This window comes from Chenopodium album, chromosome 14, assembly GCF_948465745.1.
Source record: "Chenopodium album chromosome 14, dcCheAlbu1.1, whole genome shotgun sequence".
Lineage (NCBI taxonomy): Eukaryota > Viridiplantae > Streptophyta > Magnoliopsida > Caryophyllales > Amaranthaceae > Chenopodium > Chenopodium album.
Window position 1 is genome coordinate 510,676 of NC_137847.1, and position 17,651 is coordinate 528,326.

At 36.9% G+C, this 17,651-nt stretch overlaps 2 protein-coding genes and 1 long non-coding RNA gene across 3 annotated transcripts; all 3 read left to right on the top strand.

Annotated features, from left to right (window-relative positions):
* Window positions 1–8,168: 8,168 nt before the first annotated feature.
* On the top strand, window positions 8,169–8,819 carry LOC145579665 (receptor-like protein 15). The gene is made up of 2 exons (XM_081636901.1): window positions 8,169–8,511; window positions 8,629–8,819. Exons 1-2 carry the CDS (start codon window positions 8,169–8,171, stop codon window positions 8,817–8,819), a joined length of 534 nt encoding a protein of 177 aa, XP_081493027.1.
* Window positions 8,820–8,831: 12 nt separating this feature from the next.
* On the top strand, window positions 8,832–10,190 carry LOC145578441 (uncharacterized). Its single transcript, XR_014098864.1, has 3 exons — window positions 8,832–8,963; window positions 9,283–9,806; window positions 9,883–10,190. It is a non-coding gene; the product is annotated as an uncharacterized LOC145578441 (long non-coding RNA).
* A 964-nt stretch (window positions 10,191–11,154) lies between these two features.
* Window positions 11,155–13,383, top strand: LOC145579666 (cuscuta receptor 1-like). The gene has a single exon (XM_081636902.1). It carries the CDS (start codon window positions 11,155–11,157, stop codon window positions 13,381–13,383), a length of 2,229 nt encoding a protein of 742 aa, XP_081493028.1.
* Window positions 13,384–17,651: the final 4,268 nt, after the last annotated feature.

A 17,651-nucleotide genomic window follows, 5' to 3' on the forward strand; every position in this document is an offset into this window, starting at 1 on the left:
TTGTCTTACTATTGACCCTAAGAGAGGATGTCCTTCCCCATGAAAGATTGCATGACCTTAGAGGCTATTAGTGATAATGATTTGCATATGTTGAGAATGCTTTGTGCTACTAATCCTCTTTTCAATGTCCATGAGTCAAAGCAAGGTTTGGATAGGTTTGATGAGGTGATTGCCATGCTCGCTTGCCTCAAGACTATGCTTGAAGATGGTGAGTCCGATGCTCACAAGGATGAAGAGGGTGACATCAAGGCTTCCAAGAAGAAGAGGAAGGGAAAATCAAAGAGAAAAAGGAAGAAGAAGGATTCAAAGAAAAATGATGAAAATGAATTTGTTGTAGGTGTTAGTCAAGGAAACAATTTAGTTTTGCCCAAGATGGCAAGTTGTAAAAATGAAAACAATGGTGACAATTTGGTTTCGAACTTTATCCCACCTTGAGGATACTTTTCGAATTTGCGTCAAGCTAGTGACGTTAAAGAAGCGCTCTCGGGAGGCAACCCGAGTATTTTTGCTTTTACTCAAGAAAAAGAAAAAAAAGAGAGAGAGAGATGAAAGAGCTTAAACTAACACTTAACATTTTAAATGTTTTGTTTAGTGTTTTGTTTTGATGTAGGTAATTTGCTTGGAGAAAAGAAAGGCAGATTTGGAAACTACAGTTAGGAGCGGGCGCTCCTCACAACCTGCACGCCCGCTCCTACTAGCAGCATTCAAGGCAGGAACTTCCAGCAAGTTTAGGAGCGGGCGCTCCTGAAGGAGTGCACGCCCGCTCCTGTACACACAGAACTGGGCAGGAACTACAGAAAACGTAGGAGCGGGCGCTCCTTACCACCTGCACGCCCGCTCCTATATTCAGCTCTCGAAAAAAAAAAAAATTGAGTTCTGAAAAAACTGGCAGAATCAAAGTGAAGAAGGTAATTTGCTTGGAGAAAAGAAAGGCAGATTTGGAAACTACAGTTAGGAGCGGGCGCTCCTCGCAACCTGCACGCCCGCTCCTACTAGCAGCATTCAAGGCAGGAACTTCCAGCAAGTTTAGGAGCGGGCGCTCCTGAAGGAGTGCACGCCCGCTCCTGTACACACAGAACTGGGCAGGAACTACAGAAAACGTAGGAGCGGGCACTCCTTACCACCTGCACGCCCGCTCCTATATTCAGCTCTCGAAAAAAAAAAAAAATTGAGTTCTGAAAAAACTGGCAGAATCAAAGTGAAGAAGTAGGAGTGGGCGCTCCTAACAACCTGCACGCCCGCTCCTACTATCGAAATCCAGGCAGTAGCAGCTTCAAAGGCAGGAGCGAGCGCTCCTCTTCTTCGGAGCGGACGCTCCACCCCTGCCGTGTAAAAAAAAAAAGAGAGGATTTCCCCTTATCTCTTTTTATCCTCTTTCATCCCCCACCTCTCATTTTCCCATATTCATCTTCTCTCTCCTCTTTACCCACCACTTTCTCACTCTAAAAACCCCATTTTCTCTACCTTCTCTCATCAAAATCATCATCAAACCTTCACTTTTTTCACTCAAAATTCACAAATTCTTACTCTCCTTCCAATTCTCTTTCTAAAAATCACAAAATTTCACAAATTTGGTCAAAAATTCAAAAACCCACAAAATCTCCATTGAAGAACAAGAGCAAAAAGGTGAAAGCTTGAAGAAGGAGTAGCAAATTTGGGTAGTCTTGGAGGATTTTAGAGTATCTTCATACTCTATCTGGTATAATCCACTTCTCTACTCAACTTTCTTTTTCAAATTTTCTTAATTATTGTTTATTTCATACAAATTGTGTAGTTGATTGCATGATTGGTTGGAATTGAACAATTATTGTTGTTTATGGAGAATTGTTAGAGAAAATTGTGAATGATTTTTGGAGTAGTTGAATTTGTGATTGAAAATTGCATAAACATTGTGATTTTGTGAATGTGAATTGTGTGAAATTAGTGAAGTGCATTGTTGTTGGGAATTTTTGTGTTGGAATATATTGTTGGTTGTGTTGTGGAACAGGTACATTTGGATTTTTAAAGGGGGTTTGAAGTTAAGGGTGTGTGTGGAGTTGTTTGTTGTTGAGTGTTTTTCCTATTTACCCTTTTCCAAACTAAAAAAAAAATGAAGAAATTCATTGGAGGGATTAAGAAAAGAAAAACAAGTGAACCTCAAACATCCTCATCCCCTTCACAACAAGAAAACCCTAACCCACCACCAACTTTAAAAATCGATAAACGATTTAAAAAGCCTTTCGATGACCTCTCCAAACGAAAGATTATTCCAACCCGATTCTATCATCAACAATCAATGCGACTTCTAGGGGTCGATGAGGGAATTAGAAGAGTAGCCGAAAACTTCGGTTGGCTAAACTTCTTGGACCTTGGGGAAGAAACCTTTTCTTCCCTAACTCTTGAATTCCTTTCATCGGTTTCTATGAAACGCATAAGCCTTGAGGATGAGCCATTGGAATGTGAAATAAAATTTAGAATGTTCAATGTCGAAAAAACCTTAACTTTGACGAGATTGAACGAAACTTTTGAATGGCCCACCCTCAACCAAGTCTATGACCCCAATGGTACTTACTTCTCAAGTTATGAGGAGCAAGTGTGGTGGAATACCATTGCGGGGTATCCCAATTTCACAACCCGGTCTAGCCATGCTAGCCACATTATCCACCCCGTCCTTCGAATTTTTATGCGAATCATGAGCTATGCTTGTTTTTCTAAACAAGACTTAGGGAAGCTAACTAAAGAGGAGATCAAATGCCTCTTTCTAGCTTCAAGATTCGAAGGAAATGTGGAAGGGTATGTGAACATGGGATACTTGTTCATCAAAAGATGTATTGAAATAAGAGAAAGTGGAGAGATGAGCGGAGAGATTAGATGCGGGGGAATGATTTCAATTATTGCGAGGAAGTTAGGGTTTGGGTCTTTTCTAGACCAAATGACCCCGGTCCAAGGTTCTAACATGCTTGATCTTAAGGCACTTAGTGATATGAAGTTCCTTAGTGAAATTCCGGGCCGAAATCTTCGCTATAGTTGGAAGGTCAATGGGGTGCATTATTGCACTCTCCCAAATCCGGCGGTTAATAACTCGGTGGAGGACACATGGCAAGTGCCAAGTGATCAACTCCCACGAGGTATGGCCGGTGGTGGCGAGAATGTACCCATACCCCGCCGTATGAGTACATCCTCCATTCCCCAATCTAGGGTAGATGGATCCTCTTCCTCCTCTTCTCTCTTTGATGTGGAAAATGCTTTCAACCAATTAAATCTAACTAATCAAAGACTTCTTGAACAAAATGAGTACCAAAATTTTGTAGCGGAGAGAAGCTACCAACATCAAGTTGAGAGGGGAGACTTTCTCCCTTACCTCAACTATCCCAACCGTCCCGTTCAAGAAGGGCCGGTAGCGGGTTGGAACAATGGCCAACCCACCTACCCCTTTTGGCAAGACCCGCGTAGTTCAATTGAGGAGCTTCGCTCCTTTCCCCCTTATGACTACACACAACACGGGGGAAGTGATTATAGGGGCGACCCTAGCTATTACTATGTCCCCGAGGTTAGTGGAGATAGTTCATCTTCGGAGGTGCTCGATCCCCCCCTAAGCGGGCATTACGGGTTTCCACCCGGCTATGATGGTGGTTGGGATGAGCAAGGTATGCCGGACTTTGGCCATTACCGCACTTGCCCCAACTATGATCTACCTCCTTATGTAGACGCCCCGGCCACTTCTATTGATGTAGATATTAACTACAATTATCACTATTCGCCGGGACGACGACATAATTAGATGGCCTAGACATTCTAGTTACCGTTTCATTGCCCCTTTCACTTCTTGGGACACCGAGGACGGTGCCAATCCCAAGCTTGGGGGAGGTTACTTCATTGCCTATTTTGTTTCATTGAAACGGTGACTAAATGTCTAGCTTGGGGGAGTATTTAGGCCTTGCATAGAGTTGGGATTTGATGTTGCTAGTTTTGCGCTTAATTTGATTATGCTCCGTTTGTCTTGATTGGTTAGTTAATGGTTGAATGTTTGCATTTTGATGAGCTTGGTTTGGTTTATGTGCTTCTCTGTTGATGATGATATTTGTTGATGAGCCTCCTCTCCTTCCCTAAAATCCAAAACCCAAAAATCCAAAGCCCTTAATCCAAATTCTTTAGTTAGTTTCTCCTCCCTTCCTCTTCTCCTTCCCTCTCCTAATCTTCTTTAGCTAGTTCCTCTTCCCTTAATCCAAATTCTTTAGCTAGTACCTCTTTCCCCTCCTCTAAAAAAAAAAAATAAAAAAAAAAAAAAAAAAGTGTTTCCTAATTAGTTTAGACTTTGTATATATTATCTTTGCTTGTAGTCATTTGGCTTGATGATTCGACTAGTGTCTTTGATGGTAAAATGAATTCAAGTGAGCTTGTGATATAATTGTCTTAGTTTTGCAAATGACGATTTATTTATGAATTGTGGAATGATTGTTTAACTCGTATGTGTATGATCCACTCATAATAGTCCTTGTTTGCTTTGCTACTAATCACTACTCTTTTATCACCTTGTATATAAGAGACACTACTACATCAAGATCAATGGTAACTCCTTCCCTTCTATTCTTGTTTATATTTTCCTTTTAGTCCCCTTTTCCCAAAAAAAAGAAAAAAAAACATTTTTGCTTTTAGAATAGTCCTCAATGATGATATTGAATTGCATGTGATGGATATTTGCTTTCTTTTGGTAATAAAATTTCGAGCATGGTTTAGATGCCCTTGGTTGAACATAGAATTGGCTAGTTTAGGCTAGTGTGAGAATAACCTTACCGAATGTACGAAACCAAAAGTCTAGGATTGTGGTAAGAAGGTGTCGCCCATATCAAAGGAATTTGAACCCCAAAAGGTAGTAATTGATCCCACATTGTTCCCAAAAGTGAGGTTGTAATATTTTTTCAAGCCTACTACATTTTGAATGAGTGGCAAGGATCCTCTTTGATTTAGTACCTAGATCGAGAACTTGAGTCTTAACTCCCAAGATCGCGGCCTAAACTACTTTTAGTGATTATGAAGGTTGTTATGTATTGTTCATTCGCACAAAGTTAAGGCATGTCATTCTTGTTTCATTAGTTCAATCTTTAAGTTATTATAAATAATAGTTTGTGTTGTAAATGCCAAGTTTGAAAAAAAAAATAAAAAAAAAATTAAAAAAAAAAATAGAGAAAGAAAGAAAGAAAAAGAAGTGATGAATAGCCACCACCCTAGCAATTAAAAAAGCTTGGGGGTGCATTTTTGTTTCAAGTTTATTCATAATTTGTAATTTGGGTCAAAGTTAGAAACCTCTTTAGGTTTGCTCTTAGTGCTATATATCTTAGCTTGACTTTAATTGCAAAGCACTTCTGGTTTTCTCTATGCCTTAACTTTGTGTCGTAATCCTTGAGTCTTGTAATGTTAGTAGAGTAGTTGAAGCCATAGTCGGTAGAGGGAGTTGGTTCACAAGCATATGGAGAGGGTACTTATCATTGAGATGTCGAGTGTTCTAAGCCTTCTTTTGTCTATTTTTCTTCCGGCTCCTTCGAGGAGTCATGAGACACTACCATTAGGGGGAATTTGAACTTTGTGTTGGGGACGCGGTAAGATTGGTTGAATGGACCAAAGTTGAGTACATTCGGGAAGGTTAGCTAGGTCTTGGCTAGTCATGACCGTGGTTGATCTTAGGCATATACCTCATGCTCGAGTTTTATTGCTTAAGGATTCTTTTATCTTTACATGTGCTTTTCTTTGAGCGGACTAATCTATTGGTTTCTTTTGCGCCAAGTGAATTTCTTAGGGACAAGCAATTGGCTAGCTTGGGGGAATTTGATAAGTGTTTTATTTGTCCACTTATCATGGCTTTCTAAACACAATTTTGTACTCTTTCCCTTACTCTAATCCCTTTTTCTAACTCCTCTTGTGCTAATTTGCATCTTTTGGCTTCCCCGTTTCTTTTTATGTGTGTGCTCGTGCTTGTAGGTACGATGCTAATAGCATAAGCATGAAGAAATACTCTTTGGAAGCAAAGGAAAGCAGGAGCGGGCGTGCAGCCTTTTAGGAGCGGGCGCTCCTTCCTGAACTGCCACATTCTGCCTCCCCTGCACTTTTAGGAGCGGGCGTGCACCTGTATAGGAGCGGGCGCTCCTCCCTGTTTTCCTACAAACTGCCTCAAACTGGTGCAAGAGGAGAGGGCATATAGAGAGCCCAGGAGCGGGCGCTCCTACTTACTGGAGCGGGCGCTCCTCCTGTTCTGAAGCCCGATATATTTTGACGGATTTTACGATGTAATTTTTGGGCATATAAATAGGACGCTTGGCTTCAGTTTTTCGGATCTTCTTCCCCTTTTAGTTTTCTTAGGTCCTTAGTTTCTCTCAACCCTCATTAATTAGCTTAGAATTTCTCAACTCAATCATTGTAGTAGATTAATTGAAGATTGTTCTCTTGAATTCAACAATTTCTCAACTTTGAAGCATTTTAAGTAATCTCTTTCCTCTATCTCTTACTCTTTAATTTCAGTTTTTATTTACTTTGAATTGTTAATTTCTCTCTTGATCTTGCTTAATTGTTGTTGCATGTCCAATCTACCTTATTCCTACTACTCCTCTCAACTTGTTAACTTAATGTTTGAATTGGAACTTGTTGTTTTGATGTCCCTCACCATGTTTAGTGAGTAGTTAATTAGCTAGGGGTTGGGTGAAGACCCAACCAAGCCATGGGTTGATTGATGTTTGTGCTTGCATGTTCATTTTGGGTTGATGATTGATTGTTAAAGAATTGGTTAATTGCATGTGTAATTAGATGGCCACTTATTGCTCATGTATTCACTTCTATGCTTGCATTGAGAGATGAAGTCTAGTTGTGAGCCTTTTCTTATATGGTTATGCTAAATTCCTCTTGATTATGGTTCCTTGTTTGAATGATGTAGTAGTCTTAGTTGCAACAATTAGGTGAGAAATCCCAATTGCTTGTGCCCTAATGCTTTCTTGGACCGATCGAAAGATAAACCCGAGTTAGTAGTCTACTTCTCATCGTTAAGACTTGGTTGGCCTATCTTGTTAGTTGAGTTTGGTTTAGGAATGCTTAGTGTTGTGGCTTCAAAAGAAGGCAACATTAAGTGCCCTCTCTATCACCCAATTTGTGTTCATGCTTGCCTATTGTTTTGATCCATTGGTTTGGTTGGCGTCAATTCCCATTTCCCCCTAGTGTTTGTCTCCATAGTAGTTACCTAATCAAAACCCCCAATTTGTGACCGAACTAGATTGCAACCGTTTCATACTCTCGGTGTACTTACCCATTCCTTGTGGATACGATCCTCTACTTGCCCTAGACTTGTCTTAGGTTGGTTTAGGTAGAATTATTGTTTGGTTTCAGGGTGATTGTCCAACGACCGATTATTTCCCTCTGCCAATAACCTATAATTTTAAAGGAGTATATAATGTTAATTATGTGAAATATAAAACACTAATAAAAGTTGATTGAAATGGTAAGTGTATAGCCTTTATTTGTTGAAGGTTGCGGGTTCGAATCTAGATCAAACCATAATATATAGTATTAGATCAAAGCTTAAAATTTTCATGCATTAGTTTATACTTTATAACAATTGTGTACAAGTCAAAAATCATTTGTATACGGACAATATTACATGTACTTTGTATTAAGAAATGTAGGAAGTAATATTCCAACTCCCTCAAGATGACAAAGCCTAAAATGATTAATAGTCGTAAGTCGTAACACATGTTTTAGAATAATACACAATTAAACACCACTCACGTACACATCATATCAGATGTACCAATTATCTTATTATCCTCATCTGTCATATCTTTTTAGTATTCTTGGGTGGGGATATACAATTCCATTGATTTACTAATCTCTTGGTATGTATCACAGTTCACTATCACATTTGACTCAAAATTCAAAGTTTTCGGCTAATTTAATGGAACCATGTTATGTGTATTAAGAACGGCAGTTAAGAAATTTCAGAATCTTATATGAATATAATTTGAGTATATAAATATAATTAACAAAAAATTAGGGTAACTATTGCTCTCTTACCACTAAAAATAAAAGCATACTGAGTACAAAACCTATAACTCTTTTTCATTCAAAAATAAAAAACCTATAACTTTTTGTTTGTTATAAAGTTAGCAATAAAAAAAAAAATGAAAGGGATAGGTAAGTGGTTATGGATGATGACAGTATTGGCTACTTGGGTTGAAGTAAATGGGTGTTTGGAGCAAGAAAAAGCTGCTCTTTTGCAGCTTAAACGGAATTTAGGAGACCAATTTCCCTTAGATATTCGGTCTGAGTGGTTAACCTCCTGGAAGGAAGGTAAAACAAGCGATTGTTGTGATGATTGGGAAGGTGTTGCGTGTGGACTCAATTCTCGAGTAGTTTCTCTTTCTCTAGAGGGTCCTGATTACATATCTGAATCAGTTGAAGTGCATTTTAATGCCTCTGTATTGCATCCTTTTGAGGAACTTCGAGAGCTTAATCTCACTTTCACGAGAATTAAAAGTTGGGATGAGGATAAAGGTAATGCATTAGACTTCAACACAATTTATATTATCATTACTTGTGTGTATTTTGGATTTGTGGATGACTTGTTTCTTGACTAAATTGCAATGCTAAATCTGTTTCAATTTGAAATAGGTGCACCAAAGTTGTCATCCAAGCTTAAAAGTCTTGAGTTACTTAATTTACAATACAATAATTTTGATGTTAGTAGCCTATCACGATTACCTGGATTTTCGTCACTCAAATATCTGTTTCTAGACTTCAATCATTTGGAGGGATTACAACTTCATGGTAAGCTTATGTCTATCTGTTTCTTAAATCTGTGAATCTAAAACCGTTATATTTTTTAAATTTACATACCTAATTATAGATTATTTCTTGAGATGAAGCAGATATTGAGGCCATTAGTCAAAATTTAGAAGAGTTGAGTCTAGAAAGTACTGAAATTACCGGCTTCCGAAATAATAACGGTAAGTTATTCCCATTTTTTTTAGTTTGAATAAAAATTATTCCCATTAATGCCAAGGATAGTTAGAAAATTTACATTAATTGTTGTTTTGTATACGGTATAGCATTAAAACCTTGTTTTGACACCAAAATGCCGCAAAAGCAGTAATTTCCTACTTGGCATACTTGACCAATAGAACAAAATAAAATTTTTTTTATTTTAATTAATTTTCATTGTCTACAAAGAGGTAGAGTTAATTAACTCACAATTACTACTGCATGCATTATATTTGATCTGCTGTAACTACAATTATACACTAATAACGATGTAATAATATATAGGTTCTACAAAGTTGTCATCTAGTCTTAAGGTATTGGATCTATCAGAGAATAAGTTGGATAAAAACATCATTAGCCAACTATCTGGATTCCAATCACTCCACACTCTAATTTTGGGAGACAGCCAACTGAGAGGAATTGTTCCATTAAATGGTAAGCATGAGTAATAATTTATGTACTTATTTGATTAAAGATATATATATGTGTGTGACAACTTTGCATCAACTAAAGACTTTGGAAGGGCTAGATTTATCTGATAATGCGATCACTGGCATCACTAATTGTAATGGTACGGTGACACACTTTTGGTATTACTCATATATTTTGGTCTTATGGAACTATATAGTAGTATATATACACACTCATATAATATGCAGGTTCTACAAACTTGTCATCAAGCCTTAAGGTGCTGGATCTGGCTTGGAATAAGTTAGATAACAACATATTTAGCCAACTGTTTGAGTTCCAATCGCTCCACACTCTGAACTTGGACGGCAACCTTTTGAGAGGAAATGTTCCAATTGACGGTAAGCATCCAAATAATCAATCACTTGTGTTCTTAAGAAAGAATTAATAATTGACTAAAGATTTGCATGATGACAGCTTTGCATCAGCTAAGGAATTTGGAAATGTTGGATTTAAGTATCAATGATATCACTGGATTCACCAATTATAATGGTACAGTGACCTCAAGTCCTCTACTCTTTTTTAAGTACTCCGTATATTTTATCATTACTTACTAGGATAATAATCTCAAATATATACCAAACATAAATAATGAGTTCTAAAATTAAACTACACAATGAAAACCAGCAAACAAAAAAACAACTAATAGATTTTCATAAACTATAAATCCACATATAAATTAGACATATTTTAGGTGTCTATTAAATCTTAAATAAATGGTAGATAAGATAGGTTAGATTTTTAATTAATATCTTTTTAACTAAGATTAGCCTTGAGTTCGGTTTCAAAAAAAAAAAAAAAAAAATATTAGCCTTGAGTTCAAGCACTATACAAAACATTTTCATTATATTTGAACTAGATTAGGTCCCGTGCCATGTACGTTTATTTCAATTTACTAAATTTAATCATAAAAGAAAAAAATATGTAGTAATTTTCTTATTTTGCGTATATAATGAAATGAAACATGAAATATAAGGAAAGAGCCGGTTAGACAAATGAGTACATTAAAACTACATTCTACATGTTAGACCATATATGAGTGTTTTTAAAATTCAATGATAAATTCGTATAAAATTTTCATTTTATTAATTAAATAAGTATTTAAAATTGTGTATTACACTTAATGGGCAAGAATGATAACCATGTTTTGATATTTAATTATTATACTATTTGAAAGTATTGGAGATAATACTAAGAATTTAATCAAATTATCTTACATGATTACATTTATGAATAAAGTGTTTATAATGTTATGTTATGTTGTTAAACTCACTTCATATTTTTATTAGGCTATTCGTATTAGAATTAGGCGAGAAACTAATTAAAGTATTAAAAAAAAATCAAAATTCTCATTTCATAATAATTTGTGTAGTACAAATCTATTATTTAATAGATTCATCATTTAATTTTAAATTATATTAATCAATTGAATGAAAAACATTTTAATGTATTAAATATTTGTCATACGGAGTAATATTTATGGCTTGGAAAACAGAGTATTAACTAAAAGGAATATATATATATATATACTATAAAAGATACGTATAAAATATTTGAAATAGTATTATGATAGTTATATTATACCAAACTTCTCAAAGAAGATTTTAGCAAAAAAGGAAGGGTGTTTTTGAAGGGAAAAAACTACATCAAGAATTGACACGTATTATTCCCGATTTCTGTTTTAGTATTATGTTATTGATGATTGATGAGAGGTGTCATACTAATATACTATCATGTAGCACATATTTTATTAACATATATCTTGTCAATGAACAAAATTTTATATATCATGACGAAATTTTATATATCTTGTCAGCTTCATTTTATGGTGGCCTAACTTCACTTCAAGAGTTGGATCTCAGTGATAATCAACTTGATGGGGAAATTCCGACTTGTCTGCAAAACTTTACAAGTTTGGAAACATTGGATCTCAGTAGTAATGAATTGATAGGAAATATTGGGTCATCTCCTATAGTTCATCACCTCTATCTTAAATATCTCATACTATCATCCAACCATTTGCTAATTCCTGATTCATTCCAATCGTTTGCAAACCACACCAAGTTAGAGTACTTCGTTGGAGACTCCAACCACGTTCTCCATGAGGTCTCCAAACACGATGCCCAACCTCCTTTTCCTCTAGGATTGCAACTTCAGGCACTTAGTCTGTCAAATTGTGCACTCTCTACATACCCCCCCTTCCTTTGCCATCAACGAGAGTTGAGGCTCATTGATCTTTCTAACAATTTACTCCAGGGGGAATTCCCGACATGGCTTCTAGAGAACAACCTTAAGTTGGATTCACTTCTCCTTAGCAATAACTCCTTCATTGGATCACTCCAATTGCCTTCTGTTGCGCATGCCTATATAAGCCGAGTATGGGTTGCCAAAAATAAGATACAAGGACATATTCCAGCAAACATGAGCGCGGTATTTCCCAATCTTGTTGAATTGGACTTGTCGTACAACAGATTCATGGGAAACATTCCCTTAAGCCTCGTTGATTTACATTCTCTAAAAGGTTTATATTTGTCAAACAACTTTTTATCAGGAGAAATACATCACCTAACCAAAAGCTTAAAATCTCTTGATCTATCATATAATGCTTTTGAAAGCGAACTTCCGTTTTTCAATGACTTATTGTCCTTGAGGATCTTAAATTTACAGGGTAATAAATATTCAAGTGGCCTCCAAAAGAACAAGTTTGGTCCAAGCTTAGAAGTTCTCAATCTAAGTAATAATTCACTTGAAGGTCCTATCCCTAAAGACATATACAATTCTTCCCAATTAATTGTCTTGGACCTATCATATAACAGATTGAAGGGACTTTTGCCCAATTTTTTCAGCTCCGACATCGATATTCTCAAGTTAAACAACAATAGATTGAGTGGTCATGTGACAGATGCATTTTGTAACAGTTTCTCAAGGTTGTCTCTCTTGGATCTCAGTTTTAATAACCTAAGAGGTCGAATTCCTGCTGCAATCAGTAATCTCACTCAATTGCAAGCTCTATTCTTAAGAGGTAATCAGTTTAGCGGTCAAATACCCTTTCAATTGTGCTTAGTTGAGTTGCTTTTGTTGGATCTTTCCTCCAATAATTTATATGGCCCTATTCCCACTTGCCTATCTCAATTATTTACTAGGGGGTACGGTTATGAAAGTGTTCATATTGCTATGGACTTTGAGTTAATAAATGAAGGCATAGTGGGAGACTTGATTGAGATGAAATTAAATTCAGCTCACAATGGATTTTACAACTACGTAGAGTTTGTGACAAAGAATATGGCTTACAATTACGAAGGTAGAATCCTTTATTACATATCTGGAATAGATTTGTCTTGCAACAAATTAACAGGCCACATACCACATGAGCTTGGAAATTTGAGCAACATCCAGACATTGAATTTATCTCATAACCAATTGTGGGGTGTCATTCCATCGGCTTTTTCAAACTTGAAGAACATCGAGAGTTTAGATTTATCCTACAATCACTTGAATGGAAGGATTCCAGCTGAAGTTACAAATTTGGATACTCTTGGGGTCTTCAATGTCAGCTACAACAACTTATCAGGAAGGATCCCATTTCAAGGTCACTCATTAACCTTTGATGACACCAGTTACAAAGGCAATCCATCCCTTTGTGGACTTCCTTTACTCATCAACTGCACTATAGATGATACGCCCTCCACGAGTACAAGTGAATCCCAAGATGAAGACAGTGGCTGGATTGACATGGAAGCCTTTTATATCACCTTTGCGGGATCTGGTGTGACTATGTTTCTTGCGGTTGTAATAATTATGTTGATTAATCCTCATTGGTTGAATGCATGGTTTTATCTTGCTAAAGCATGCATCCTTTCCAGCTACTACTTCTTCGAGGACAGCATAAGAAAACTAAGGAGAGCAAGGCGTGTTTGATGATCATGAGGTTCTTGATATGAAGGTTTCTTCGTCACTTGTGAATGTGATACTTCTTCGAGGACAGCATAAGAAAACTAAGGAGAGCAAGGCGTGTTTGATGATCATGAGGTTCTTGATATGAAGGTTTCTTCGTCACTTGTGAATGTGATAATGTATGGTGCCTCGCTTGTTGTATTTGATGACTATGTATAATTTATATGACTATGGATGCCTGTTCCGCTTGTTTATCTACTCTCTCTCTCTCTCTCTCTCTCTCTCTCTCTTAGCAATTATCTATGAAAAGTTAGTATTATTTCCTTAATAAAATCAAGTCACAAGAACTAAAGTCCACCTTGCCTAGAGGCTTATGATTTTTAGAAGACATCAATGCATTGTTCTTGTATTGTTGTACATTAACCGCAAATCCTTCAAAAAAAAAAAACTCACTCACTCAGTGAAGCATACCCGCCAAATCTAGCTTAATTATCATGTTTATAAGCTTATCATTTTTTTTTTAATAGGCCTGAGGACATCTTTTAAATAGAACTTCCTTTTTTTCTAGCTTCTCTTTCATGAGGTGTCTACATCAGAACCAAAACAAGTTCCCTAGAAACATTGCAGATGAGAGATGACATGTTTTTTCCTAGCTTAGGAGTGCTGATTCTAACCAATTACTCCCTATCAAACAACAATCTCAATAGAACAGTGCGATCTCTTTAAAGTTCAAATGCCATTAGTTCTCCATCTAAACGATAAGATTGAGTGGAGTACCGACTATATAATTGAAGTACTCTATAATGCCAATCTTCTATTGATGACTCACAATAACTCATTTATTCATACACCAACTTGAATTGGTTTTTGAGAGGGAGGAAAGAATTAAAAGTTTAGCTGAAAAATCAACAAAAAATTTATTCTTTAAGAACTTGTATACAACATAGTACTAGCACCCGTTTTATGTCCTTTAGGGAGTGAACAAAGGTAAATTAAGATATGTGCTAAAGGCTCTGTTTAACATGACCTTTAAGCAACTTACTTCCTCCATATTTTTAGATATGTGCTTAAGGCTCTGGTGTGAGAATGTTTCATTGGTTTAACCTTGAACACTCATCCTTTTTCATCAAAAAGATTAAGGCATTTTGTTCTTAATAGAGGCAATTAAGTTAACTCTAATCAAATCACTTAACTGAATTTAGACTTCACATGGCAACAAAACAGTTAGCAGTTGGCATAATAAACCTCACTTCCACCTAATAGATCCTTAGAAGAGACAAAGTGTATCAACCTAGTCACCAATTTCTCTCACCTAAGAAATTTTCAGCTAAGTGACAAGGAATGATTAATGACTTCAGTTTATCAACTTTCACATGATACCCTGATTTTACCCTTCCCAGTTCCCATACAAAATTTTCAAGCAAAGTCACAATATAATCACCATCCATATTCTAAACACCAGGTAATTAATCACCTCAAAATTAAGACCAAGATAGTATATGTCTACAATACAAGGGGCAAGAAGATGGTACCTCAAGTGATAGGACTTTCACAGACTATAGCATAAGATTGGGTTTTAGCCTTTTAGGTTCATGAATTTCAGTCTTTATCAGGCATTCAGGCGAGTACTCATAGAGGATTTTTATAATTCTAACAATCTGCTACTCCCTTGGCTTTTTACCTCTAGGCTCAAGCTCAAACCTCCACACAAACGGGATGGGTAAAGATATTCTTTATTTTAGACTCTCAGTCCCTACATTTTGAGGGTCACTACTACATATTGAGGCATCCCAAATTTCTTTCCCTGATAGCACTTAATAGTGTTTCATTTAAATCTAACTCTGCTACCACCAAAAGTTACTTCACATACGAAAAATAAGTTCTTTGACAATATCTAACATCATGCTAACCATCTGCTACTCCCTTGGCTTTTTACCTCTAGGCTCGAGCTCAAACCTCCACACACACGAGATGGGTTCTTATCTTAGACTCTCAGTCCTACATTTTGAGGGTCACTACTACAGATTGAGGCATCCCAAATTTTTTTCCCTGATAGCACTTCATAGTGTTTCATTAAAATCTAACTCTGCTACCACCAAAAGTTACTCCACGTAAGAAAAAACAAGTTCTTTGACAATATCTAACATCATGCAAAGATATGGTATGCCCTCTAATGCTCATTAATGAATTTTAACTCCTGTAACAACCCTAAGAACATTTGAAATCATTAAACCAGTATGGGATAGGGAGCTAGGCCAACCGCCAGCCAGCAGATACAATCAGAACTTGATTTTGATACCAGAATTATGACACTCATATAATTAGCTTTTATAGGTATAACATGTGGCATTTTTCTTATTTAAACTTCAACAAGATTGACCAAAGATCAATGAAATTATCATCAACTCACATTGAGTTACAAAGGTACCAATCAAATTAAACAAACAATATTCCAATTCTACAAGGGCTAAACATATCATCAACAAGTTAAATTAAGGAAATTTAGTGTTTTTCACATAAGTAGTATTCAGTTATCTTGTCTTACCCGGCTAAGATGCAATGCCAGCAAATCCCTAATCCTCGCAGCACCTTCATCGACCTCCCCATCATAAACCGGCATATCCTGCACTCGAACACAACCCGAATCATCATCACTTGATATTTCTCCATGCTTCATCAAAAAATTATTCAGCACACAGGCAGTGATGACAATAAAAGGCAAGAATTCAACAAACTCCTCCTTCCACCTCCTATTTAGCAACTTCCAATTAGCTCTAACCCTCCCAAATGCCATCCTTACTAACTCCATTGCTCTCTTATGCACCTCATTGAACTCTTTTTCGCTCGAGCTCGAATCCTCTGCCTCCCCCCTCCTCACAAAAGGAGTCAAAAGCCATGGCAAACAAGGGTAACAAGAATCACCCACTATATACTGAGGCATCAAATTCCCATCAATTAGCTCAATTTCTGGACCATTCAACAGCTCTTTAGATTCCTCCACACTCAAAAACAATCTTGTTTGTCGTAAAATCGAATCGGGATCGAATGTACTAGGCCAACCAGCAGAAACATCCAAGAATCTCCCATCACAATCAACCAAAGCTTGAACCATCAAAAACCCATCTTTCCCCAAAATCTCACCTTCTATAGGGAACTTCTCAACCCCTAAAACCCCACAACAATTAATCAACGAAATCCGCTCAAAACCCACCAAAATTCTCCCTAATTCCGACCTAAATCCACCCAAATAACCCCCCAATTGATCACAAATCACCTTACAAACAGCATAAAAAACCCTACAAGCATCATTCGAGCTTAACCCGAATCGTTTCCCCACAATTGAAAACGACCCATTATGCGCGAGCCTATAAATGGCAGCCCCAAGTGCATAATCAGAAGAAATCGACAAACTAAGAACAGATGAAATCGAGTCAGAAAGCATGGAATTGAGGCGATAAAAAGTGGGTTTTGACATACGAAAGAAATCAACCCACCTTGGATCGTCATTACAGGTGGAAGAAAGGAGAAAACGCTGAAACCAGCAGCAGGAAGAGAGAGAAAGAGGGAGCTGTAAATGGGGTTGGAGTTTAGAGAGAGAAAGGAAGGCAGAAGAGAGAGAAGATTGAAGAGAGAGAGATTGAGAAGGAAGAAGATGAAGATCGTTGTTATGGAGGAAAGAGTGAGAGGATGAAAGAGCGGTTGTAATGGCGGAGATTAGAGGAGAAAGGGTGGTGATGGTGGTGGTTGGAGTTTTGCGTTTGGTGGTGCGGCGTTTAGTGGAAGGAGGTTTGGGAGAAGCAGCCATGTTTTTTTTGAGGTCAAATGTGGTAAGAGATTGTTTCATTTTTAGAACGGTTTTTTCACCAAATGTCCTTGACCTTTCGAAAATTTCACCAAATACCCTCAAGTTTTTCAAAATTCACCAAATACCACTGACGTTTGTTATAATTCACACCGCGACCTTAAAATACCCATGACGTTAAAGTTCCATTAACAATAAAATTTAATTCACTAAATGCCCTAACTTTTTCAAAATTATTACACAAAATACCTCTATTTTTTGAGGTTCAACGACTAGTTTGAAATTTAGGAAACTAACCGTTAATTTTGATTTTCAACCTTTTTTACATAAATACTCAACACATAGCAGCCTTCTTATTTGCTTAACCACAAATTTTAACACCATGAGTTATATGTCTAAATCATCCTTCTCAATGTATGAGTGCTCTTATGTAAGAGTTGCAAACAGCCTCTATTCATAAAAGGAAGTGCTGGAGACCTCACAAATAGAG

What these genes read in the sequence shown, in the direction of transcription:
- LOC145579666 (XM_081636902.1), top strand. Translation starts at nt 11,155, where the DNA reads ATGTTATTGATGATTGATGAGAGGTGTCATACTAATATACTATCATGT.
- LOC145579665 (XM_081636901.1), top strand. Translation starts at nt 8,169, where the DNA reads ATGACAGTATTGGCTACTTGGGTTGAAGTAAATGGGTGTTTGGAGCAA. An exon ending in AAGTTGGGATGAGGATAAAG is followed by an intron (nt 8,512 to 8,628) that starts GTAATGCATTAG and finishes AATTTGAAATAG; the next exon opens with GTGCACCAAAGTTGTCATCC.